Source organism: Mustela putorius, unplaced genomic scaffold (genome assembly GCF_011764305.1).
Source record: "Mustela putorius furo isolate JIRA1106 unplaced genomic scaffold, ASM1176430v1.1 tig00000577_pilon_pilon_pilon, whole genome shotgun sequence".
Classification (NCBI taxonomy): Eukaryota; Metazoa; Chordata; class Mammalia; order Carnivora; family Mustelidae; genus Mustela; species Mustela putorius.
The window spans coordinates 3,197,863-3,223,619 of record NW_025421421.1 but is presented as its reverse complement, the minus strand read 5'-3'; the positions used below and the strand labels follow the sequence as shown (position 1 = coordinate 3,223,619).

The window sequence follows — 25,757 nt, the reverse complement described above, 5'->3', positions numbered from 1 at the left end:
GTGACCCAGAAAAGTTAACTGCTATAGGATTTATATGCAAAATGCTTACAGTGTAATTTTCTTGAATCCCAATTATTCTAATGTTGTTTCGTCTTATGGTGTCACAGTGTAATTTTCTTAAGGATGTGGAAATTAATTCATAGATATCTGTTTAACATTTCATTTTTTCCCTGAAAATATAAATTACAATAAATCTGTCTTAATTAAATACATTTTAACATATCTGAATCATCTGAATAATGACTATGCTAAAATAACAGACTTCGCAGTTTTCAAATGGTAGACCCCATTTTATAGTATAAATATAGATGAAACAATTATTCTACAATTTAAAATCTACTTTTATTGTTGGGTTCAAGAAGTAACAATAAAAGTAAATGTTGTATGTGTCGCATAAAGCTCCTAATTATTTTAAATGCCGTGCAGTTTAGGATATAAAAGTGTTTGTGAATAGATGCTATAAAATTTCACTGGGATTCAATCTGGCTCTATTGCTTTCTTTCTATTGAGAGACAAATCTAATTTATTTTGACATGTTTGAATTCAATATATTTGCAAATCAGTGTCAATTAAGGAACTGTTTTTATATCTACTATGAGGGAATTTAATGAAAATGGGAAGAAAAAAAAAAAGCATCCACCAGAACTCCTATTATTTGTAACCTTGGAGCAATTGCATTAGGGTGATCTGATTTTACTTATTTAACCAAGAAAAGCAGTTTTAAAAAGACATGAATCAGGAGAGAAATGTCAGATTTCCCAGAATTTTTAGGATGCATTGTAGATTGGAAAAAAAGAAGAAGAAGAAGAAGAAGAACCAAATAGTTAGGTGCTGTTATTTTTTTTTGCATATTTTCCAACGATGCTTGTTATTTTGAGTATTGCTTCTTTTCAGATACACAAAGCATCCTCATCTTTGAGAGAAGAAAACTGGAGCCCTGAGTAGTAAACCATTTCTCAAGTCCAGAAAACTACCCGAAGCTACATTTGCAATCTAGGGTGTATATGTTCATTGGTTTCATTTATTATTCACATTAATAGAGTTTATCTAATTTTGCTTAGTCATTGGCTCTCAAACTTGATAAGAATTATCTGAAGAATTTATTAAAATTTTCATATTTTTTTCTCTGTCATGCTTAAAGATTCTGATTTAGTAGGTCCATAGGAAAATCATTTATGAAATTCCGGTTTAAGAATTTACTTACTACCTATGTGACCTTGCAAAAATTCATTAGCTTAAAATAGAAATAAAATTAAAATAAAACTTGAACACTTTTAATCAAAGAAAATAATTAATAAAATAAAAAGGCAACCTACTGAATGGGTAGAAATACTGGCGAATTATATATCCATAAGGGGTTAAAATCCATAATACATAAAGAACTTCTACAAGTTCTTCTTATTTTTTTTTTTCCTGTGAAATGGGGACATTACCTACTTTGGAAGATGGTGGAGTGTACTAAGGGACATAATGTGGACAAAAAGATTTCCTTAAACCTAGCATAGAGTAGGTACTCCAGAAATTATGGCTTTATTAATACACTATTCTATCAGCTATACTTCTAGAAGTTTAGTATAAATATTATACTGATATGCAAGTTTGTCTCATAGGTAGGGGAACAAAAAAATATAACTTGAACACACTAAACAAAGAAAACAATTAATAAAATGAAAAGGCAACCTCTTGAATGGCTAGAAATACTAGCTAGATAAATATTTGCTAGAAATACTAGCAAATTATATATCCACAAGGGGTTAATATTCATAGTACAAAAAGAACTTCTACAAGTCAACATCAAAACCCCAAATAATCCAATTTAAAAATGGGCAAATGAATAGTTATTTTTCCAAAGAAGACACCCAAATGGCCAACAGGTACATGGAAAGATGCTCAACGTCACTCATCATCAGGGAGATGCAAATCAGAACCACAATGGGATATCACTTCGTGCCAGATGGATTGGCTGGTGTCAAAAAGACAAGAAATAACAAGTGTTGGTGAGGATGGGGAGAAAAGGGAACCCTCACCCACTGTTGGTAGAAGGCAAACTGGTGCAGCCCCTGTGGAAAACAGCATGGTGGTCTCTCAAAATGTCAAAAGCAGAAATACCATATGATCCTACTGCTAGATATTTACCCCAAAGCAAATAAAAACATAAATTAAAAAAGATATTTGCACCACTATATTTACTGCAACATTATTTGCAACAGCCAAGGTATGGAAGCAATGTAAGTATCCATCTATAGATGAATGAATAAAGAAGATGTGATGTATGTATGCAATGCAATAGAAAGACTGAAATCTTGCCATGTGCAACAACGTGGATACACCAAGAGGGTATTGCACAAAATGAAGTAAGTCAGACAAAGAAAGACAAATACTGTATGATTCTACTATGTGGAATGAAAACATAACAAACAAAAAACCTTGGTAATTCATAAACACAGAGAATAAACTGGTCATTGTCAGATGGGGAAGGAGGTGGAGGGGGTAAAATAGCTGAAGGGGGTTAAAGTACAAACCTCCAGTTATAAAACAAATAAATTACAGAGAGTAAAGTATAGCACAAGGAATCCAAGCAACAATATTGTAATAATGTTGCATGCTAACAGGTGTTGACACTTATTCTGGAGCCCATATAGTGATGCCCACAATTGTCAGATTACTCGTGTATACCTGAAACTAACACACCATTATGTGTCAATTAACCTTCCATAATAAAAATGAAAAGAAGCAACTTTAGTAAAATGCTAACAAATAAGTACCAATGAAATATCATTAGATATCTCTAATAACATTAGAGATCCTTGTTCTGGTGCACTTCTGTGAGGACATGGGGCTTTAGAATTTTATGTATATACTTGTTTAATATGATAAAAATAATATGATAAGAGCAAACATAATAAGACTGTTACTTAAAAGGTAGGAGGTAAGATGATCAAATACTTATTAGTCTAGGGGTCAAAAAAACTTGGTAACTTTATTGTTTGCTCCTTTATGTATTCATGTATGTATCTATTTATTTTTAGAGAGGTAAAAGGAGGGAGGATTGGAGGGAAGGAGAGAATCTCACGCAGGCTCCACACTGAGTGTGGAGCCCAATGCAGGCCTCAATCTCACAACTCTGAGATCATGAGCTGAGTCTTAATCAAGATTTGGACACTTAACTGACTGAGCCACCCAGGCTCCCCAAAACTTGATGACTTTAAAAATTGTCCTCAGAATTCAGAATCTAAACTTACATTACTCTCTTTTTCAGATCTTATACTGGGAAAGGAGCAGAAAAATAAGTTTATCTCTTTAAATAGTGAAACTGGTGTGCAAACATCTAGCCATTCTTTTTTTTTTAATTTATTTTTTATTTTAAGCATAACAATATTCATTATTTTTGTACCACACCCAGTGCTCCATGCAATCCATGCCCTCTATAACACCCACCACCTGGTACCCCGACCTCCCACCCCACGCACCTTCAAAACCCTCAGATTGTTTTTGAAGTCTTCTCATAATCTCAACAGTTTAAAGTTATAAAATTATAGGCATAAATATCCCCTTTTCAGCAAGATAAATGATCTCCCTGATTTATATTAATATTTATATAATATCTCAATAAAATGAACTGCTAATGAATATATGAGAAAAAATTTGAATGCTTTTAATAAGTAATATTGCTCTTGGCTAATAGTGTAGATTGTCTTAAGCACTCAAGTTTTCCTGTCCTTGTTCTCAATCACAGAATAATTTTACATCTGAAATGAGGATAATATTTTTCTTTTTACTATTTCTTATAACTTAAAATCCATAGACTTGTTCTGTCTTCACTCAAAAATAACAACCGGGGGTGGGATCACTGTAAGTAGATATGGGCTCTGAATCTTAAAAGAATACAATCACAAAATCATTTAAAGTTCAGTGAGTTTATTTATAGAGGTTCACCCCCTCATTCAATAAATATCTATTGAATTCATACTATATGCCTGGCACTCACTAGGCAGTAAAAACACAAAGACATGAGAGAAGAAATGAATTGTGCCTTCATGAAACTTATCAACTTTCAGGCAAACCCGACAGTTATATGAAAAATTACAGTAAAATGGGGTATTAGATCCCTGATTCAGTAATAAACATGGTGCTCACCATTTATATTTCATATTCTTCAAATACCTATAAAGTAACTGAGTAGAATCAGGGGCTGCAAGGTTTGGCAGAAAATTTAATTTATATGTACACATAGTAATGATTTCTGAGAAAATGGTTTCATGTTTTGGCTCATTTACCTACACAAGGGTGTCTCTTTTTCCTTTATGGATGAATTTGTGCATTTGAAATTTTGAAAGATAAAACAGTAAATTTCAAAAAGGACATTTAATGCTTTTATTTGTTATTTTCTATTGATTAGATTCAATGTCTTTAGTATGAAATAGTCATATGAAGGTGAGAAGTCACCATAGAATCTTGAAATCTATTAGAATATCATACAAATAGTATCCAAAAAAGAGAGAAAGGAATACATATATAGAGCATTTGATATTTCAATTTAATTCTCTTTTAACAGTTGAATAAATGCACTACCTCAAATACATGACTAAGTAATAAAATACAGGCATAAAATAATAAAAATACACATTCAAGATCTGACAGAATTTTTAGGAAAGAAAGAAGTCATTTTTTTCATTAAATGTTATTCTTACCTTAGAAAAAGAGTACACTAATGCCATTTATGAAGGACAGTATATTGTCAGTATTCAATATTGTATTAGATAAATTTGTCACTATTTAGAAAGTGGGGAACTTTATTTTCATTTAAAATTTTGCTAAAAAGTTGTAATATATACATTATTTCTAGACTTACTTTTTATTATGATCAGGATAACTATAAGCAAAATCCTTTATCTAGCACAATCACCACTATTAAGCCAAAGACAATGAAGCAATAAAAAGGTTAAAAAAATTCTGACTTTCTTTAAATATTTTAAATGTCAAAATACTTTATTTTTTATATTTTTAAGAATTTTATTTATTTCAGAGAGAGAGAGTAAGCAAGAGAGAGAGTATGAGCATGAGCATGGGCAGAGGGAGAGGGAGAAGCAGGCTCCCTGCTGAGCAAGGACCCCCCCCACCCCCAACCATGTGGGGCTCAGTACCGGGACCCTGGGATCATGACCTGAGCTGAAAGCAGATGCTTCACTGACTGAGCCACCCAGGCACCCCAATGATGAAATATTTTAAACAAACTTAAAATAAGGAACTTACTCTAAGATATAAATCTGATCTCAGATTAAACTAATTTTAAAATATTTTTGTATTTGCTTTTTAAAAAAATTACAGATACCATCAACAAAATGAAAAAGCAACCTATGGAATGGGAGAAAATATTTGCCAATCAAAAATCTAATAAGGAGCTGATATCTAAAATATCTAAAAAACAAAACAAAATAAAAACTTATCTGATGAAAAAATGGGCAGAGGGACTATTGGGGCAGAGTAGATATTTTTTCCAAAGAAGATGTCCAGATGTTCAACAGCCTCAGGAAAGGATGCTTAACATCACTCATCATCAAGAAAATGCAAATCAAAGCCACACTAAGATATCACTTGACACCTGTCAGAACGGCAAGAATCAAAAAGATGAGAAATAACAAGGGTTGGCAAGGATGCAGAGAAAGGGGAGCCCTCATGCACTGTTGGTGGGAATGCGAACTGGTGGAGCCACTGTGGAAAACAGTGTGGAGGTTCCTCAAAAAACGAAAAGCAGAATTACCGTATGACCCAGTAAAAAGTAGAATTACCATATGACAAAAGGAAAGAAATCACTGTCTTGAAGAGTTCTCTGTATGCTCATATTCACTGCAACACTGTTTGTCATAGCCAAGACATGGAAATAACCTAACTGTCCACGGATGGATGAATGGATAAAGAAAAAATTATATATATTATATCATAAAATATATATTATACATACATAATTCAGTCACAAAAATGAAGAAAATCCTGCCATTTGCAATAACATAGACCTAGAGGGTATTATGCTAAGTGAAATAAGTCATATAGGGAGGCACAAATTCTGTATGATCTCATTATATGTGGAATCTTAAAAAATCCTAACTTGGAACAGATTGGTGTTTGCCAGAGTCAAGGGGGCGGGGCAGGAGTGGCTAAAAGGGAAGAAGGTGGTCGAGGGGTAGAAATTTCCAATCTTATTTGAAAGTAGAAATTGAAAGTTCTCATCTCAAGAAAAAAAAATTTATAACCACATGAGGTGGTGGATGTTAACTAAATGTAATCATTTCATAATATAGACATATATCAAACCATCACATTGTGTACTTTAATACAATATTATATATCAGTCCTATCTCAATAAGCCCAGGAAGAGTTATACCTAGGTCTCCCCTACCCAGTTCCTTTATCCATCCCCAGTTATTAAACTTGGAACAAAGTTTAAAAATCATAAGAGGTTGTTCTGACAAACAAGACTTTGTGTCAAAATTTCTCCATAAATATGGTAACATATTATTTAGAATCCATTAACAAAGGGTTATAAACATCCATGTACCAAAGCCAGATTCACTATACTTAGTATACCTGACCAGCAACTTGATTTCTGCTCTTCCTGAGTAATACCTACTTGACCCATTGAGAAATACACACACACACACACACACACATACACATACACACACACGTGTGTGTATGTGTATGTGTGTGTGTGTGTGTGTATAATGATAATCATGTTATCCTGGGAGTCATTTGTAAAACTGAGATGTAAATTTTATCATTTGTAATGGGACATGTCCTTCTGTGAAATATTTTCATAAGGTATTTTATTTTTCTAATCTATCTGTTCTTCAACTTTTTTTGCTGATGAAGTTAAGAGACTATTGGGCATTGTCAATAGATTAAAAACAGACACGTTTCTATACTTTTCCTCTCATCCAGAGTTTATGTTCCCTTTCCAATGTCTCTAGGCTATTCCCACCATTGCTCTGACCAACATAAATGAAAGAGAAAGTCATGTGATGTAGCTTCATTGAAGGCAGAGCCTCTGGCTTCAGCCAACACACAGGTGGAAGGAGAGCTGCACTGATGTGCCACGTGGGAAGTCCCAGTGTCACTGATTTAAGTACAAAAAGGACAGAGAAAACCACATGGTGAGAAAGGTCAGGCCATCCCAGCCACTCCAGCTGCAGGACAATGTCCAGGGGACCCTGATGCAGGCAACTCGCAGGATCTTCAGAAAATACAAATTATTTTTGTCTTTAGTCATGAACCTTGGAGACAGAGAATACATAGGGAGATACACTCTTAGAAGTGGGGCGCCATCGTAAAAACCTAACCACGTGGCAGTGCTTGGAATCTGGCATTCAGGCGTTGGCTGGAAAATGAGGTGGGGCTGTGGATGGACGCTGGAGGAGGGGTGCGCTCACCATCCGCTCGGGCTGCAGAAGCAATGATGGAAGAGTTGTACAAGTTTGGACAGAGAGCAGCCTTCGTTGTGGCATTTCAAAACCCTCAGCACACTTGCTACCTGTAGTCAAGTGAAAGAGAAGAACCTGGGCACTAATGAGGTGGCAGGTTCAGCTCAGGAGATTTCCTGAAAGAGTTCACCGCTGCACGGAGCGGCAGGGGATGAGAGTGCTTCTCCCGTCCCCATTCCATCGTGGCACCGAAGGCAAATGTTTTCAGTTCCCAGGTCCTTGAATCAAGAAGAGCTACCCCTTATGGTTTGTCTCCCTCCCAATCCCATCTTGTACCCCTGGGGATAAAAATATATGTTTATTTAAAAAAAAAAAAAAAAAAAAAAAAAGAAGCGCTACCCCTGGCGGATGGTGTCCACATTTGGATTTAGTTTAAATGATGTGACCCAGAGCTTCAACCAGGATGACATCATGGGATGAGACTTCTGCAGATCATTACAGTGTGTTTGCTTGTTTGTTTGCTCTTGCATGTGGGAGGAACAGGAATAATGGTGGATGAAAGATAGATTATGGTGAATTAAAAAGACAGAAGCAAGTATTTTTCTGTTAGTTCCATCAAGAAGTGGAGTCCATTTTCCCCCTCCTTTGAATTGCATTCATATTCTCATGAATAGGCTTGATCAGTAAAAGGTGTATATGAGTGTATGTTTGTGACTATGTGAGTGTGAGTATGTTTTTGTGTGTGTGTGTTTGTGCCTATTTGTGCAGGACTGTGCGTGTGTATATGTTTGTGTCTATGTGTCTGTGTGTGAGTGTATATTTGTGTTTATGTGTGTGTGTGAGTGTGTACATGTTAGGGATGGACAAGAGTGACTTTCTGGGACTTCAAGCCTCAAACGCAAAATACCCTGAGGCTTCTACTGTGTCCTAAGACTGCATGTGGAGGGTGGAAGTCTCCATGAGGAGACAGGCCAGACCATCTCCATGAGAATCTCAACTACCACCCCACCCACCAGCCAGATGTCTATTGGCCAAGGCAGGCCCGAAATCCCCCTCAGCCTGACTACACTTCAGAAAGGCTTCTTCCTGACTTGAGGTCCCTGATCTCTCTTTTCTTACTTTACTTTGGAGAACCTGCACTAGGAAAGGATTTCTTTGCCTCCCTGACATAAATCTTTTTAAGAGCCTTTTCCTATTTCACAACCCAGGACCCAGGAGCCCTGACTCTGAAATGCAATCAGCAGGGACAATAGAGTCCTATGTCCCTGAGGTTAGTAGGATCCAGACTTTGGTGGCAATTGCTGCAAATTCTGAAACCATCCTATCATGAAAATAGGAGAAAGTTTGCTTTTGTTTTGGGTGGAGGCCATCTACAAACCCAGGTGGCCGGTCCCCAGGTACGCCAGCTCTTGACAACTCCTCAGCACCTGCTTCAGCAGAGGTGAGCTCAGGCTGAGTTCTGGCCTCACTCCCTGACTGCAGTAGCTTTGCATGGATTCCTCCTTGCCTGTTTAAATTTGTCCCGTGCATGTTGAGCTTTGACAGTAGCATAACTGAGCCTACACGAGATCAGCTAACCCACAGAACCATGAAAATAGTAAATTGTTTTAAGCTATTAAATCTGGAAAGGGAGTTCTGTAGCAATTGATGATTGAAGCACATAGGAAAAATATCACTTTGAATACAATTCTGGCCATAAATATCCATCCAGGAGTCACCAAGCACTTACAGGGTGCTCGTCTTGGGCAAAGTACTGCACTTACATGTACCAAGGATCATATCATTGCTTTACTTGTGGCAGTCCCTATTCACACCCATTGTCCTAGCTTAAGTATTATAGGGTGTCCCCTTTACTCTCAATAGTGCCCTGCTTTGGGCAACAAATCACATGACCATCACTAACATTAGGCACTACATGCATGGATAGAGTTAAGGGGAAAATGCCACTCTCCCACTTAAGAAACCTACATTCTGGGATGAATGTGTACATACTCAGATGGGAGTATGAACTGTATACATACTCAGGTTTAGTTATTTCTGCTTTGAATTACACATTTTGGGCATTAATATAGTAATTCCTGCTTTCCCTTGTTTGCAATCGCCTCGTGTATCTTTCCCTGTCACTCTCCTAGTGTGTGCATATCTGTGTGATTTTGCCTTGAATACATTGTTTAATGGCATTGAACCACATGTGGAAAGCTTACCAGAAATAACACAGTATGAGACGAGGATGAAGCGAACAGCACAGCTATTACACTCCAAGCAGTCTGGAGATGAATGACTCCACCATTATAATTGGTGATAAAAATGCTGTGATTGCAAATCAACATTTAAATATTTATGTGTGAAAATCTATTTTCCCCATAGAATGTGGAAGCAGAGCGATCTTCCATAAAATGCCTCTGCTTATGTCTCTTGTTTAACACCATCTTCAGATTCCTCCATGATAATGAACCAAGTTGGTAATGGGGCTCATAAGAGCCTTCACCATCTGACTCACCACCTATGAGTCTCTCCCAGAGATCCCTACACTCTATGCTAAGACTTTGACTTCAAGACTTTCTAGAAGCCCACAATAAGCAATTTGACTCAGTGTAAAGCTCTTCCATGTTTTGTTTTCTTGCTCAATAACAGTGAGCATTTGATTAATTTCTGCCTACTATGTAGATGATAAGATCTCTGAGGACAGAGACCATGTACATTTTGTCCACCATTATTATTCCTAGCACCCTGTATCTTCTCAATACATATTCATTGGCAGGATGAAGAGAAGAACAAATGTCATTTGAACATAGCAGTCATTTTATCTTGTCTGTACATATTTCCAATGTTTGTTTTCTCCAACAGAGAGATCATGAATTTTAGAGACCATATTTGTGCTTAAATGAAAAAAAAAAAAAAAGGTTTGTTGAATACATTAATGGACAAAAATGCCAGGTGGATTAGTTAAATCAAGGAGAAATAATTTTAATTTTTCAGCTTTATCTATGTCATCCTGCCCTCAATGGAAACTACAGCTCACAGAATATTCTGGAAACTTCTGCAAAGAAACAAGTTGACTACAGGATCACTGAGATAGAAACAGGCTTCGCCAACAACTCTGTTGTTGATTCATAGTAAAGATTAGGAATGTCAGCGTGTAGGATTGTATCTCTACATGACGGATGCAGAGAGAGTTATTTTGTTTACAAAAATGGGTCAGCGATAAAATTAAGGATAACAAGCCATATCTGGTCATGAGAACCATGTATCTTTAACCATCACATACCTATTTGAGACATTATTGTTTAAACTAACATTCAAACTGAGAATTCCATTCTACATGTTGCAACTAGAGTGGTATTTTATGAGGATTTCTTCTTCTTTTTTTAATCAAGAAACTAGTGATGGTTTATTAATCAAGAATGGTAAAGAAATGGGCTTGTGACATTTTGGTTTGCTTAATGTCTTCTTTACCTTCCACACACCAAAATTTGCCTTTTGGCAATTTCTCCTCTCTACCTCTCTTATTTTGATAATATACTGTGTATTAAAAGTATATAAAATAATATTCTATAAGAAGTATAGTCACCTCCACTTCTTCCAATCAGAAGAGAAAGCTTTGTACATTATCACCCGGCAGCAAGCCACAGGACAGGCAATTAGTATGGCTTCTTTTCTGTGTATAAACTCTTTTAGAACAAGGCCTACATCTTAAAAAATCTTTTGCATGGCCAACACCTGGGATAAGCCTATTAAGTAATAATATCACAATTATTTATTAAGCACTGTTCCACACCAGCCTCTTTGCAAATCTTTTTCCTTCACATATAAAGTATGTATTGTATCTCTAGGAAAGCTAGTCTCAAGGAGCTTCCGTAACTTGTCCAAGTTCAACCAATGTCTGATATCCAACAGCCAGGCTTCAAACCTTGGTATCTGTTGTGTTGTTTTACCCCAGAAAAATTTGCATTAATAATTAATAAAATAAAAATAACATGACCTATTATATGTTGGACTTGAATGAAACACTTTCCATAAATATAAAGCAATGGAAGAAGAAAAACATCAGTAATAACACTGTTTGTGAAAACTTGCTTCAAATTCTAAACTGCTCAAACTTGAATCCTTTGTTGTTGGTGCACTGGCTTCACTCTGCTCTGTGAACAAATGTCAGACTCTACCACAACCTTGAGGATGTGGAGGAGAATTATACTCCATGTGGATGCAAAGGGAGCCTGTGAATGCTGAAATGAAGGATTGCCAGAGTCATTCTTTCAATAGCTGAAGATGCAAAATCTATTATCTTTGAGGCAAGATTTTAGTAGCACCATAAAAAGACAGGAAATGTTATGTTCAGGTAAAGTCAACTCTCCTATTGGACAATAAATCTAAATTAAAATAGTAAATAACATAAGCAAACAAGTAAGGCTCTCTGAATGTGGATTTATTTTATATTAATAGCTTTTCTCTTTTTCATTTTTTGAAACTAAGATGAATAGTTCTCCCTAAACTATTGTACTTATTGATTAAAAAAAATTTTTTTTCTCAAAATCCCAAGTGCAAACTTGTGTGGTTTATGTAAGAATAATGCAATGTTCCTCAATATAAGGTAAATTTAATTCTCTTGAATAATGCAATGCTAAGTAGAACTGCTCACTCACCATTTCCTTAGCCATTCTGATAACATTGTTTTCATTTTTCATAGTATATAAAAATTGATTTCTGGATTTTTAAATTACACTTTTTCTCTGTTTTTGCATATCAAGAGGTGAACTGTTAATCCTTTTTAGTTTTATAAAATCTACTCTTTTTATTCTTCAATATAAAGTCTCCTGAGAAACTTATTTTTAAGGTAAGTTGTATTTAAATTTTTGCACTGTTGTTTGTTACCAGATTAATTCAAATTTAACAAAAAAGTATCAATTTTTTACTTTAATACAGAAACTAAAAAGATTATTTTCTTTATTCAAGGTATTTGAATTCTTCAAAGATGTCAAGGTATTTATATGTATAATATTCTTATTTTGGATTTAATATATTAAATTTGAATAATACTGGAAATTAAATATGACTCAATATTTTTCTAAGAGTTAGCAAATATCAACTTGTTCAAGAGGTTCATAAAAATACCCCAGCAACATTTGCTCCTTCTATTTGATATACATACAAGTATCAATTTTAAATTGTTTTTTATGGAAAGTACATTTTAAAATACATGAATCTTTAAAAAATGAATATAAATGTGGCATTAAATCATTCAAAGCTTAATAATAAATGTTGATACACTTCTATTTTAATAAATACCAAAGGTATGTCTATATTGGTAGCATATTTGTTTGGAAAATTTGTAAATGATTGTTTTTGGTAAAATTTTTGATAAATTGTGTGAGGTATTGCATTTCCCACTCAAAATCAATATTCACATTTAGACTCCATGATCTATTCCAGACACGCTGACCTTTCCATGATATTTACCTCTAGAACCGAGGACAAGTGAGTCCCTGTGTGTTCAGTCCATCATCCTGGGATGAAGGTCAAATATTCTTCGAATGCCAACTCACTTGACCTACAGGAGTCTATCTATTCTTAAGTTATATGCATTTGAACTACTACTACTACTGTTAGGATTTTGATATTTCTGTCTGGATTAAATGAAAGATACATAAAAATATATTTTCTGATTATGACACTATGGTTATTTTCCAGAAGATTCAAATAGATAACTGACTGAAAACTTCTTATCAGATCTGGCTATGTGGCGGCAATGAAAGTGTGTCCCCCAAATCTCCAAGTATAGGAAGCACGTTGACCAAGTTTCTCTTGTGCTCTGAAGTTTACTGCTCTTTATATGCAGGCCATACTTCTTTGGGGCTACCTTCAGAACATCACTGAGAAAAGTAGAGATGTTATGGTGGGTCCCTTCCTGGGAGACACTGAATTTCTCCAATGTCAGGCTATGGTTTGAGGGCTCCCTGATCATTATGTGGAACTTACTTAAATGACACAGAAGTTACTTCTACGGCACACTAAACTCGGATGTTCTACACAAACCTCTCTCCCTCTTCCTTCCTTGGAGTCATTCCTTGGGGTCAGAATGAATGAGGGTTGAAGCTTCCCTAGTCATACCCTGCTTTCTCTTCATTTCTTCCATGCAAATATTTTCCCTAAAGAACTTGTTACATTTCATCTTGATGACTGATTACTAGAGAAAGGACCAAAATGAACACAGAACAAGAGGACTAAATTAAAAAAAAAGGAGTATTATTAGTATTTCAAAAGGTATGAATTAAATTTAAAATATCTATGAACATTTAGGAAAAAAACAGATCTGGGAAAAATAAAGGCATTTAAAAGATGTTAATATAGAATTTCAATACATAATAAAATAGGTACCAATATATAGACTTAATAAAATAAAGAAAAATGAATTGAATAGATTTAATATACATTAATTTATATAGAGACAAAAAAGATAATCTTGAGGCTATAATTAGCCATTATTTAACATTTTAACAAGGCAGAAGACTTTGTCGTATGTTGTAAGATATACTAAACTAGTATGAGAAACTGGAATTAACATATTTTTCAGGTCAACAACTACATGGTGAATATCACTCTTTTTTTCCACATTAATATCAGACACAGTCACGTTCACAGAACTCTTTTTCCCAGTAAGAAAAATCCTTGTCAAGATACCTGCTAATAATTGATAGAAGAGCATTATTTGTCACCTGTCTTAAGTAATGAGTTTAGCTCAGTTTCAATCAAAGAGCAGCAGAATATGCTACCCCAAAATGGATTCTAAGAGTTGAGGGCATGCCACTCTAAAATATTCCAATTTGTTCACAGACCTGTACCCCTGGGGTTAATAATACACTATATGTTAATGCAAAATAAAAAATTTTTAAAAAATGCCAATTTGACATATTGATTATTTTGAGCCATAGGCACTCAAAAAAATGGGAAATGCAGGGAGATGCTTTCTGTGAGCTCCCCTTACCTGTTTAAAGCCAGTCTCTCCAAAAGAGACTCAGTTGTCAGAGATTCCCACCCCCCCACCCAGGAGTTTCATTGCCCAGGAAAACTGAATGACCACAGAAGAGGACAGCTAAAGAAGATACCACACCCAGACAAACCTTACCACAATTATACCTGCCCTCTTTTCTTCTAAGAATCCACTCATATTCCCTAAAAATCAGTTACTCTTCTCTGAGAGGCCTATATCTCCTGTCCCCTTCCTCTGTTAAGATGATATTTAATCCTGAATCCAAAAGATGGATATTAAATATCAGGATACTTAATCCTGAATTCAAAAGATGATATTTAATCCTGAATTCAAAAGCCACCACTTTGAGTTACTCATTTTTCCTGGGTATCTCCCATGAAGTATATGTGTTAAAAAACTCCTTGTTTTTTGTTTGTTACTATATCCTTTATTACAGGGGTCTCAGCCAAGAACTCAGAAGAGTAGAGGAAAATTAATTTTCTTCCCCAACACAGACGTACTACTTGAAAGAGGAAGCAAATGTGAAAATTTATGAAGGTGTAGAGAGAAATGTATAGACTATAACTTAAAAGAGTTAAAACTAATTAAAATAATAATCTCAGCATAGGGCATGAGTTCACAATGTCCATAACTATCTAAAGATTGAAGGGATGACTTCCTCATAATGGAAAAAGAGACTAGTCAACTTTGTGGCAAGGATATTAGAAAAAGCAAGTATTACACTATTAGGCTGACTAAGTGATTCCTATGGTCTGTTTTGTCCATTACATGATAGGCCTTTGAAAACAGAATTTTTTATTAAGATTAAGCTATTTCTGGGACACCTGGGTGGCTCAGTTGGTTAAGTATCTGCCTTCGGCTCAGGTCATGATCCCAAGGTCCTGAGATCAAGTCCCATATTAGGCTCCCTGCTCAGCAGGGTTCCTGCTTCTGCCTCTGCCTGCTGTTCTCGCTGCTTGTGCTCGCTATCTTGATCTCTCTCTCTCTGACAAATAAATAAAATCTTAAAAAAAAAAGAAAAAAAAAAGATTAAGCTACTTATTTTTTTTTTCTACTTCCAATGAGAATCAGGTTGTGGGAAGTGGTTTGAATTAAAATACGAGTTTGCATATGGGCATAGAGATACTTAATCATCCGAAGAGTAATGACTCAAATCTAATTATTATTTATGTGAGGTAGGGGCTAATAGTTGGACTTAAAGAAGTCCAGCTGAAGAGACTTTTGAGAAGTGAGAGGTATTTAAACAATCAAGGATTAAGAGATGCCATTGACTCTTTAAGAAATTTATTTCAAGGAAAGGGAGAAAAAAGAATGAAGAATGATGATCTGAGGTAAGCAAACTCTAAGTGACCAAAACTTCTGACATTTCCTTGTCTGTCAAAAAGATAATCTGGAAGACTCACATAAAACAGGAATGATGCATGAAAATGGAAATTTGTTGCAATTGTGAAATGCTGGGTTGTGTGTCTGCTCCTAAATAATATGAATGCTCATTTATATTTGTAGAAGTTAATATTACAAAGTCTGAAGAGTTATATACTTCTATAAATTTTGAGAAGAACTCAGTGTTTTCTGGAAAATTAAGTGTTCATCCAATGACAAACAGATGAAGCAAACTGATGTCTTAATTTTCCATTTAACCTAATTAAATGAATCAAGGAGAGACTGAAGAGGTCATGAAATGAACAAAATAAGTGTTTCAAGTACTACAATCACCAAAGGGACCAAAGAGAAATAGGCACACACTTATCTTAAGAATTACTGTAAGTCTGGCCATTATAAAAGTACACATATATCTGCATGGGGTAAATAGCTTTCTCATTATGAGATTCCTCCCTCACTTAACAATTACTTGAAGTTGGCCCATCAGGGAACTATTTCAGTTCACAAGATTTGAGGAAAAACAAAATCAAATCTTATTTCAACACACAGAAAGTATTCCAATGTTGAAAATTAAAAACAAGAAAATAATGTGAGAAATTTCTCCTCTAGTCTTGACAGGCTAAATTACTTCCCTTAAAACAGGGTGGTCTTTTATAAAATCCTTGAATAATTTTACAAACTGGCTTCTTTTTCAAAGAACCATTAGCAGAGAGTGAGGAAGTTTTTAGATAGGAATAGGAAAGAGAGACTTAACAAAATGTGAAAGGAGGGTTTGGCTTCTTGTTGAATGGCTGCTTTCACATTGGTTAGCTAATCTGCTAATTATCTGTCATCACAAACGTGGCTGGCAGTCAAGGAGACTTTCCCTTTAGTAAATATTAAAGGATTTACTCTGATGTTTATTATTTGCTCGTTCCTACTTATACTTTTATAATTTTAGAAAAGGTAATGATAGTCTATTTCTGCACTCCAGCAACAAGGCAATTACCAGTAGCTCGATATTGAAATGTTTTTAATTCTGGAGAGAGAGAAAGGGATTTTTTCTCTCGATGTAGAACCTGTACATTGGAAAATGTTTCACCGAATAGTAAATGTATCCTCTCAGATCTCTTGGATGGTCTCCACAAAGTGAGTTTACACCTCATAACTTTCACTTATAACCCCCTTTTCCTTTTCTTTCCCCCCTTTCTTTTTCCTTGTGATCAAGACAATTATACTTCTCCAGAACATGGAGACAGTAGTGATTTATAATCAGATAACCAAACGTTATCTGGAAGTCTAGAAAGGTTTGGCTGGGAATATATAATACTAACATTTGATATGCTGAAATCACTAGACATAACTTAAAACATTCAAAAACGCCCATCTGTGATTTTCTTTGAATTCAAACAAACCAAAAAAAAAAGTATGCATTCTCTTGCTACTTTAAGAGGAAGGCAATCTGTTTCACCAATACATATTTAAGAATAAAATATTTCTGTACTATTCCATGGGTTCATGGAACCAATTTTGTATATTCTTAACATAACCCAAGTCATCTTAAGATGACTACAGTGATGAAAACCTATAACTTGTCTGAAACTACACGTTTAATGTGCTAATTATCCACCCACACTATTTTCCCTTCTTCCCCAGTAGGAGAGGTGGAAATGAGATACAGCTGCCTAGCAAGGGAAGAATTCATCCACCCATTCAGTGTTGGCTGTGGCCATTTGCCTTGAGTTTCAGGAAAGAACTTGAGCTGAGGTGAAATTTGCAAACCCTAATTCACTTGCTTCAGGAAATCTCTGCTTGTGGATTTTCTGCCCTTGGCCCCATTCCAGGGACAAAAATGGCAATCACTGGGATAATTCTGAAATAGGATGTTTAGGACAGAAGATGCTAAGTTGGCTTGGGTTGTTGATGACAGCATGGAAAAATTACGTGAAGAGTTACCACCAGCTGACACAATCAGTTTAGACTCTCATGTGAGTCAAAACACATGAGTTTTTGTTCTCAAAACTATTATAATACAAGGGTTTCTTTCTACCCCAGCCTAACCTACCCTATTTAATCCTTTTAACCAAGATTTAAAGATTTAATAATATACCATTCCAAACACAAGAATATTGGACTGGGGAGGTGGTCAGTTTAAGAATTGAGTTCAATATTCTGCAATGAACTAATATTTTATCTTTAGAGGCTTTCTTCACACCTTGTCATTTGTTGAAAACCAGTTTTTCCTAAGGAATTCAAGAGTCGTTATTGGAATGAAGGTATTCCCAAGATATGAACATATGTATCTCAGCTTGTCATAGATCCCTTACTGTGGATCTCTGCTTTCCATTTGCAACCCATGAGCATTTTCCAACCACAAGGACAGAAATCTTGCTTATCGCTTGGTGTCCCCTCTGCCCCCAGACTGATCCCATGAGAAAGTTTTTCTACCAGGAGCAATTTTGTAATGGAAGTAAAACTTCACCTCTACCCTTTCGGGGTTTTTAGGCTGGGTCTAAGTATTAAACTGACATAGGTCAGATGAGTAGGAGAAAACATTCCCATTTATATAAGTTATATGTGACAGGAGAGCCCTTGTGAGAAAATGAAGAGCCAGAGAAATGGCAAAACCTTCATACTTTTGTATTAGGATGAACAGAGACAGGCCATTGTGGAAAAGTAAACTATAGAAGGAGGCTGGAGTGAGCTGTGAATTGTTTTAACAAGGCCTGTCGGTATCGCTTCTCTTGGCTTTGACTCCTCATTAAAGAATGTGTTTTTCCTCCTGGTACAGAGAAAGCATTTTTCACATGAGTTTATAGGTCCTGCTTTTGGGAGGAAAAGGGGAGATCAGAATGTCCTTCTTACAGCTGCTGTGTTTTTAAGCACTTTCAGCTCAAAATACTCCTTATGCCCAAGTGGCATATTCTGCCACCCTTGGACTCCAGCGCAAGGGAACTGAGGTCCCATAGTGTATACAGCATCTCTGGTATTTATGTGTATTTAGCCGAAGCAGTAAATGATTTTGAAAAAAAAAATTATATATATTTAGGACATTCCTAGTTAGGTAGCACTCTTCCAATCTGTGATTCAGAGGCCTGGGCTCCTCTCACGTTCCTACAGTTGTCAACATATGGCTCCCAAGGGTCTCTCGGTGTGTTTTCCATTTCACCTGTCCATACAGGGAAAGGTTAAATCAGGCCAGGGAACAGTGCAGACCGTCGTGTTCCCCATTTTATTGTTCAGAACTCAGTCCCATGGCTCTATCTAGCAAGCAGGGCTGGGGAATGGAATCTAGCTATGGGTCCAGGAGGGTGAAGAAAAGAGTAGAGGCATCCAGACTCTGGTATATATGTCAAAAATCTCCAAGAGCATGGAGAGGTAATGAAGATCAGCCTTAGGTCTCTTACTTTTTTTTTTTTTTTTTTTAATAATTCATTCCACACTTCAGGTCAAATGTAAATTTCCTTGAACATTTAAATTGAATCATTGGGCCTTATTCAACATACAGTGTGTTCTGCCAGTGTTTGATATGACTTTTTTATTATTCAAGTTTTCTAAGAATCTTATAAAAAGGAAAACAATCCTGTTCAATGCCCAAGTCCTACTGAATCCATTATGCCAATTAAGTCAATTCTGAGGACTTTCTTTATAGATTGTAACATGCAACAAGGATACCAAATTGCCTTTATGTATCAGAGTAACAAATGGACCAGAACAGTCAAGGGCACTATTTGCAAATGTTAGAAATATTTTTCTGGAAGGTCAGAAAATTCTTCCCCATGTGCTCCTGTGACTCCTCTTAATTTTATCACCAAGTAATTGGCAGTTTTCTTTTCTTCTCTAAGTTAACAACTTTATTAATAGAATCTATTTGCAGTTTGTACTTCTTTGCAGAGAAGGTAAGAAATGGTAAATTATTCATTGAACAAAACATTTTTATTTTTAAAAGTGGCATAAATAAAGGCAATTTAAAAAAGAAAGCTAAATGAGCAATGCCCTGATGAGATCTATGACCTTGGCCTGAATGCCACAGTATTTTAGCTAAAAGAGTTAATAAGCAATGTGCTACAGAAGTCTGGAGGCTTACAGCTAATAATAGGAAATGAGCTGTGCATGAAAGCCAGGAGAAAGGTGACAGCATTTACTGTGTTTATTCTCTCTTTGGGGCTTCCGACGAAGGACTGTATGGAATGAACAGATTCTTTTCAGCTGAAGATCTGAGGGATTCCTGGACGCACCTCAAATAGTAAGTACATTTCTTGTGAGCATTAAATCCAGGTAAGACGGTGAGAAACATGGGGAGTTTATATCCATTCTGGTTCCTGAGAAGCCATGAACACATCCAGGGACCATGAACATATCCAGGAAAGGTCTCTAGAAGCAGAAAACTGCATGTCCCATAGCAAAGAACTGGGGTTCACAGGTTGCCATGCCAGCCAAAGAGGAAGGTACTGGTAACAATGGACAGAAGGAAGAAAAGGGCCTTTCAAACAGACTGACCAGGAATTCTTACTGTTTTAAATAGAGTTTACATCTCAGTGGTTTACGTAAGTGTTATGTAGAATTTTCTGGTAAGATTACATTCATTTATTGCTTGAATCTTGCAAAGGAAGCTTTTCTTTAAAGGTTTTATTTATTTTAGAGAGACAGAGAGAGTGCATGAGCAGGGGGAGGGGCAGAGGGAGAGAATCTCAAGCACACTCCCCACAGAGCATGGAGCCCAATGCAGGGCTCAATGCCACAACCTTGAGATCACCACCCTTAGATCAAGAACTAACCTGAAACCAAGAGTGGGATGCTTAATCAACTGAGCTACCCAAGTGCCCAAGGCAGCATTTTATAAAAGGAAAACACTGCTTGGTTCAGTGTAGTAAATGTTCCCAGACACATCACCTGCCTCCTCTCTCGGTAGCTTTGTCTTTGCTTTGAAACTTACAATTCTTAGTAAGTCCTTAGAAATTATCAAAGCAAAAACAAAAACAAAAACAACACAGTTGGTGCGCCTGGGTGGCTCAGTGGGTTAAAGCCTCTGCCTTCAGCTCAGGTCATGATCTCAGGGTCCTGGGATCAAGCCCCGCATGGGGCTCTCTGCTCAGCAGGCAGCCTGCTTCCTCTACTCTCTCTGCCTGCCTCTCTGTCTACTTGTGATCTCTGTCAAATAAATAAATAAAATCTTAAAAATAAAACACCACAGTTATCAAAACAATAAAAATCCACATTTTAGAATATGATCAAGTATTATGTGAAATCTTCATTTTTCTTGAGCCTCAAATAACATGACATAATGTCTACTTTGTCTCTACATAGACTAAACTACCAAAATATCTTGGAAATCAATACATCCTGTGTTTATTCTCTCTTTGGGGCTTGTTTTGTTTATTTGTATGTGTATGTATGCTAATTCTTCAGCATGGAACATCCTTTCATATTTTTGTGGAGTAGTTAAGCTGTATTTTTTTCTCAAGATACAACTTAAAGCTATGTGTGTTTAAATCTAGTAAGGTATTTCCCCAACACACTTGTTTAGCACTGATCTCCTATCATTGCATCTTCACACTATACTGTGTTGTTCATACAGTGTTTAGTTTGCATGTGTGGCTGTGAAGCCCTGGAGCTCCAAGACAGGATGCCGTTTAATGCTATGTCCAGAATAAAGAAATGGTAAATATGTAGTATGTGATGAGTCTCCTTCAAATATGTGTGGAAAACTATCTCTTATGGGTATTAACATTCAAATACATGTATATTCATGTTTTCGCTTAAAACAATATCATAAAGAAAGTTCTACTATATTTTCAGGAGAGCATTATAAAATTTTTCACTCATATGCAATCATGAAGCAATCATAAAATATAGTACATTTAATTTTATTATTTTTTAAACAAATTCTACACTTCCTAAGAATATCTGTCTACCTATCTATCTATCTATGTATCTATACACGTGCTTGGACTGAACTGTGTCCCCCTAAAATCAATATGTTGAAGAATTTAACCCTCAATGGCATAGTATTTGAATATGAGACCTTTGAGAGGTAGTTAAGTTTGGATGAGGTCATGGTCGGGGCTAATCTTTGGATGGGCACCCTTATAAGAAGAGACACCAGGGAGCTTGCTTTGTTTCATGAGGACTCAGCAGCGACACAGCTGTCCACAAGCCAGGAAGAAGGCTCTCACCACAACCCAACCGTGCTGGTGCCCTGAACTCAGGCTTTCAGTCTCTGAAACTGTGAGAAAACAAATTTCCCAATTGGAGTCACCTGGTCTGTGGGATTTTGTTATGGCAGCCTGACTTAAGACAGTATATACACTAGCTCTATAGCTATAATACATAATATATATCATACCCATAAACACATATACACATACATTCTTTCTTTCTCTTTCGCTGATTATATGAGAAAAATCATTGTAGATTTGTGTCAAATTATGTATCTATCCGGCAATAACAAGAAATGAAATGTTTACTACTTCTCGCTATTGAGATTAATAATTAGTTGCAGTTTCAACCCCAAAATATAATGTTATATTTTTCAAAGACTGCATTTTTTTTGAAATTTTATTTTTTTATTTATCTGAGAGAGAGAGAGAGAGAGGAAGCCAGCAGGGAGATGGAAAGGGGACAAGCAGACTCCATGCTGAGCACAGAGCCTGACAAGAGGTTCGATCTCACCATGCTGAGATCATGACCTGAGCCTAGATCAAGAGTTGGATGCTTCTACTGGGTATTTACCCCAAAGATACATATGTAGTGAAAAGAAGGGCCATCTGTATCCCACTGTTTATAGCAGCAATGGCCACAGTCATCAAACTGTGGAAAGAACCAAGATGTCCTTCAACGGACAAATGGATAAGGAAGATGTGGTCCATATATACTATGGAGTATTATGCCTCCATCAGAAAGGATGAATACCCAACTTTTGTAGCAACATGGATGGGACTGGAAGAGATTATGCTGAGTGAAATAAGTCAAGCAGAGAGAGTCAATTATCATATGGTTTCACTTATTTGTGGAGCCTAACAAATAGCATGGAGGACATGGGGAGTTAGAGAGGAGAAGGGAGTTGGGGGAAATTGGAAGGGGAGGTGAACCATGAGAGACTATGGACTCTGAAAAACAATCTGAGGGGTTTGAAGCGGCGAGGGGTGGGAGTTTGAGGGAACCAGGTGGTGGGTATTAGGGAGGGCACAGATTGCATGGAGCACTGGGTGTGGTGCACAAACAATAATACTGTTACTTTGAAAATAAATAAATAAATAAATAAATAAATAAACAAATGTAATATTAAGCTAATTTAGAAAAACTTAAACGAGAACGAGAAGGTCATATCATTGATCAATTCAAATCACCTCAGTTTTGAAAGGCCCAAACAGAGCAACACAAAAAACCTTTACACTTTTTACAAAAATAGATAGAATTCAATACCTATACTCTTCTTGCGTGAAGCGTGGAATTTCTCCAGGATGTAAGACCAGAATTTTCACTGTGGCGCTGCTGGACATCACAGGTTCGCCCTCATCAAAAGCAACAACCACCAACTTAAAAAATAATAAAGATTCATGTTAAAGAGGATTAGCAAGAAGCAAGTAAAGCATCACTTTTAATCACTGGACTGCCTGGTTCCAGGAGGGGGAGCAATGATCACTTTCTCACTGTCTTCCATGGAGCAGGTACTGGACTGCTGAGATATGTTACCTATCTTCTCACTTGCTCTTCACAACAATCCCACCAGTTGGGTGTTTCTTTCTTTTTTCTTTCTTTCTTTCTTTTTTTTTTTTTAATTTCCTAGACAAGAAAACTTGAAGTGGAGTTACTAACGCTATGATAAAACACTACAGTAAAACAGGTATGTGATACTACAGCTCTCCAATGATTAAACTGATTTCTCTCCCACAGTCCCACTGGTGCCCACAGCAAAAACACAGGCCATTATGAGCACCGACACTTATTTAAAAAGTGTTAAATTCAGTCACATTGATAGCAAAAAGCTAATTAGTTTCCTTACAAAAAAGAAATTAATTTTTCCCGTGAATTAATTGTCTGCAAGATTACAGGGCAGAAATACTTCACTCTGGAGGATAAAACTGGAAATCTTTACAGTTTAACAGAGTTGGAGATACACTCTCTTAAAAACATATAAAACCAAGTTCATACCATATAGTAGAAACTGTTCAAATGATGCAAACTGCAGAAAAGCTTTCATTTCAAGATGTCTCAAGTAATAATATTTATTACTACAGCGTTGTTTATAATTGCTCCTTTTTGGATAATGTATATTATATCAAGAAGAATGCTTCTATTTAAGAAATGCTAAATATTTTCAATATTATGTGTTTCTCTGGAATATCTGTCATTTTGGAACCTGCAGGCTACTAATTTAAACCAGTTCAACCTAGACGAAACCATAACTAAGGATGATCCTTGGGCCCATGTTTTACCCTTGGGTTAACACTGAACCAAGAGAACAATTGCTCCCAACAGTGCTAGGATTATGTGAGGTATAGTACTCACTGACACACACGAGGTTAACCAATGAGGGCATTTCTGCAATGGAGGGTCAAAGGTTTTATTCACAATGAAAAAATTATTCTAAGGAATTACAAAAATGGGAACACTCAAACATTTAATAAAAAAATTATTTATGACAATAATGAAGGGTAGTAATATTTCAAATTTTCCTGAAGTAGAACTTATCATGAGTACATAAACTTGACCCAATAATCTTGCCTCTCAGTACTTATCTTAAGGAAAAAGAAAATCAAAAAGGTGGCAAATTTTTGTACAAGGAGTTTCACAACAGCAAATATTATTACAACAAAAAACTAGAAACATCAAATCCAACAACAAAGTGTAAGACAAAAAAAATAATAGCGCATTCATACAATAGAACATCGTTCAACCATTAAAATAATACCATTAACAATATTTACTGTCATAGGCAATATATTACTCACTTTAAAAAAGCAGTATGAATAATAGGATCATATTAGGGTCAAACACACACGTGTATACTTGCATTTGTATGGAATGTTATCATAAGGATAGATATTAAACTGCTCAATTCTAGTTATCCACAAAATGTGAAATATCAATTCTGTGTGTGGTGGTTGTTTTTTTTTTTCTTTCAGCTTAACTATATTTTCTAAGTATATTCCTGGTAAAATATATATTATTTTGTAATTTTTTTAAAAAATTGAAAGGAGGAAAATGGAAACATGTATGGTCATCTATTAAACTGTACTCTCAGAAGTTAAATATCAAACAGATAATGGTAAGGAAAACACTGCACTGACCTTAAAAATTGTTGTAGGCTCTTCGTTAAGATTGACTCGAGTTATTACTCTTCCAGAATCTTCTTCCACGTCAAAAATACTGGCAGGATAAGGAAACTGGGCATCGTCTACTCTGTACCTCACACGACTTGCGGGCAATCCCTAAAATGAGATCATATATTATTAATTCACTGTTGCAAAATGAAAACAAAGGGTATTGATGGCGGCAAACCGATGTATAAAATGCATGGCTTTCTAGAAGTGAAAAATTGTATTTAGCACTCACACTTCAAGGTCTGAAATACAGCAGAATCTCTATTTCTTTTGGATGACTTCCCCTGAACCAATGAAGTATCTTCACTACCTGTTATTGAAAATTATTTCTGTGAAAGAATAAATTAATGTTGCTTTGGGTGTCTTCTCTTCCACTGTCCTTTAATTATAGGAATCTCACCTGACCTAAACCCCATGTCTGCTTATTTTTTTTACCTTCTGAGACAATTATAAATGGTGTTCTTTTATCGTGATTATTTGAACTCTGACACAGAGAATGATGGAGCACGGAGGTCTGTTGAAAAGTGGAGGGAGGGGAATGGAAGTGGAGGAGACAAAACTATTCACCAGCTGCTCTGTGCTGTTAAACATGCTAGTTTTGTGGGTTTTTTTTCATAAATAAATTAGTCCTCACAACAATCCTTGAGGAAAACATTACTAATG

The 25,757-nt window shown here is 35.9% G+C and overlaps 1 protein-coding gene across 1 annotated transcript in view; it reads right to left on the bottom strand.

The window, feature by feature from the left end:
- The window catches only part of PCDH15 (protocadherin related 15), a 731,887-nt gene that overhangs the window by 162,582 nt on the left and 543,548 nt on the right, over nt 1-25,757 (bottom strand). The window contains exons 22-23 of the mRNA XM_045081472.1: nt 25,062-25,202; nt 23,194-23,306 (exon numbers count right to left, since the gene is read on the bottom strand). Coding sequence (XP_044937407.1) covers nt 23,194-23,306; nt 25,062-25,202 — 254 coding nt within the window. The remainder of the gene's footprint in view (nt 1-23,193; nt 23,307-25,061; nt 25,203-25,757) is intronic.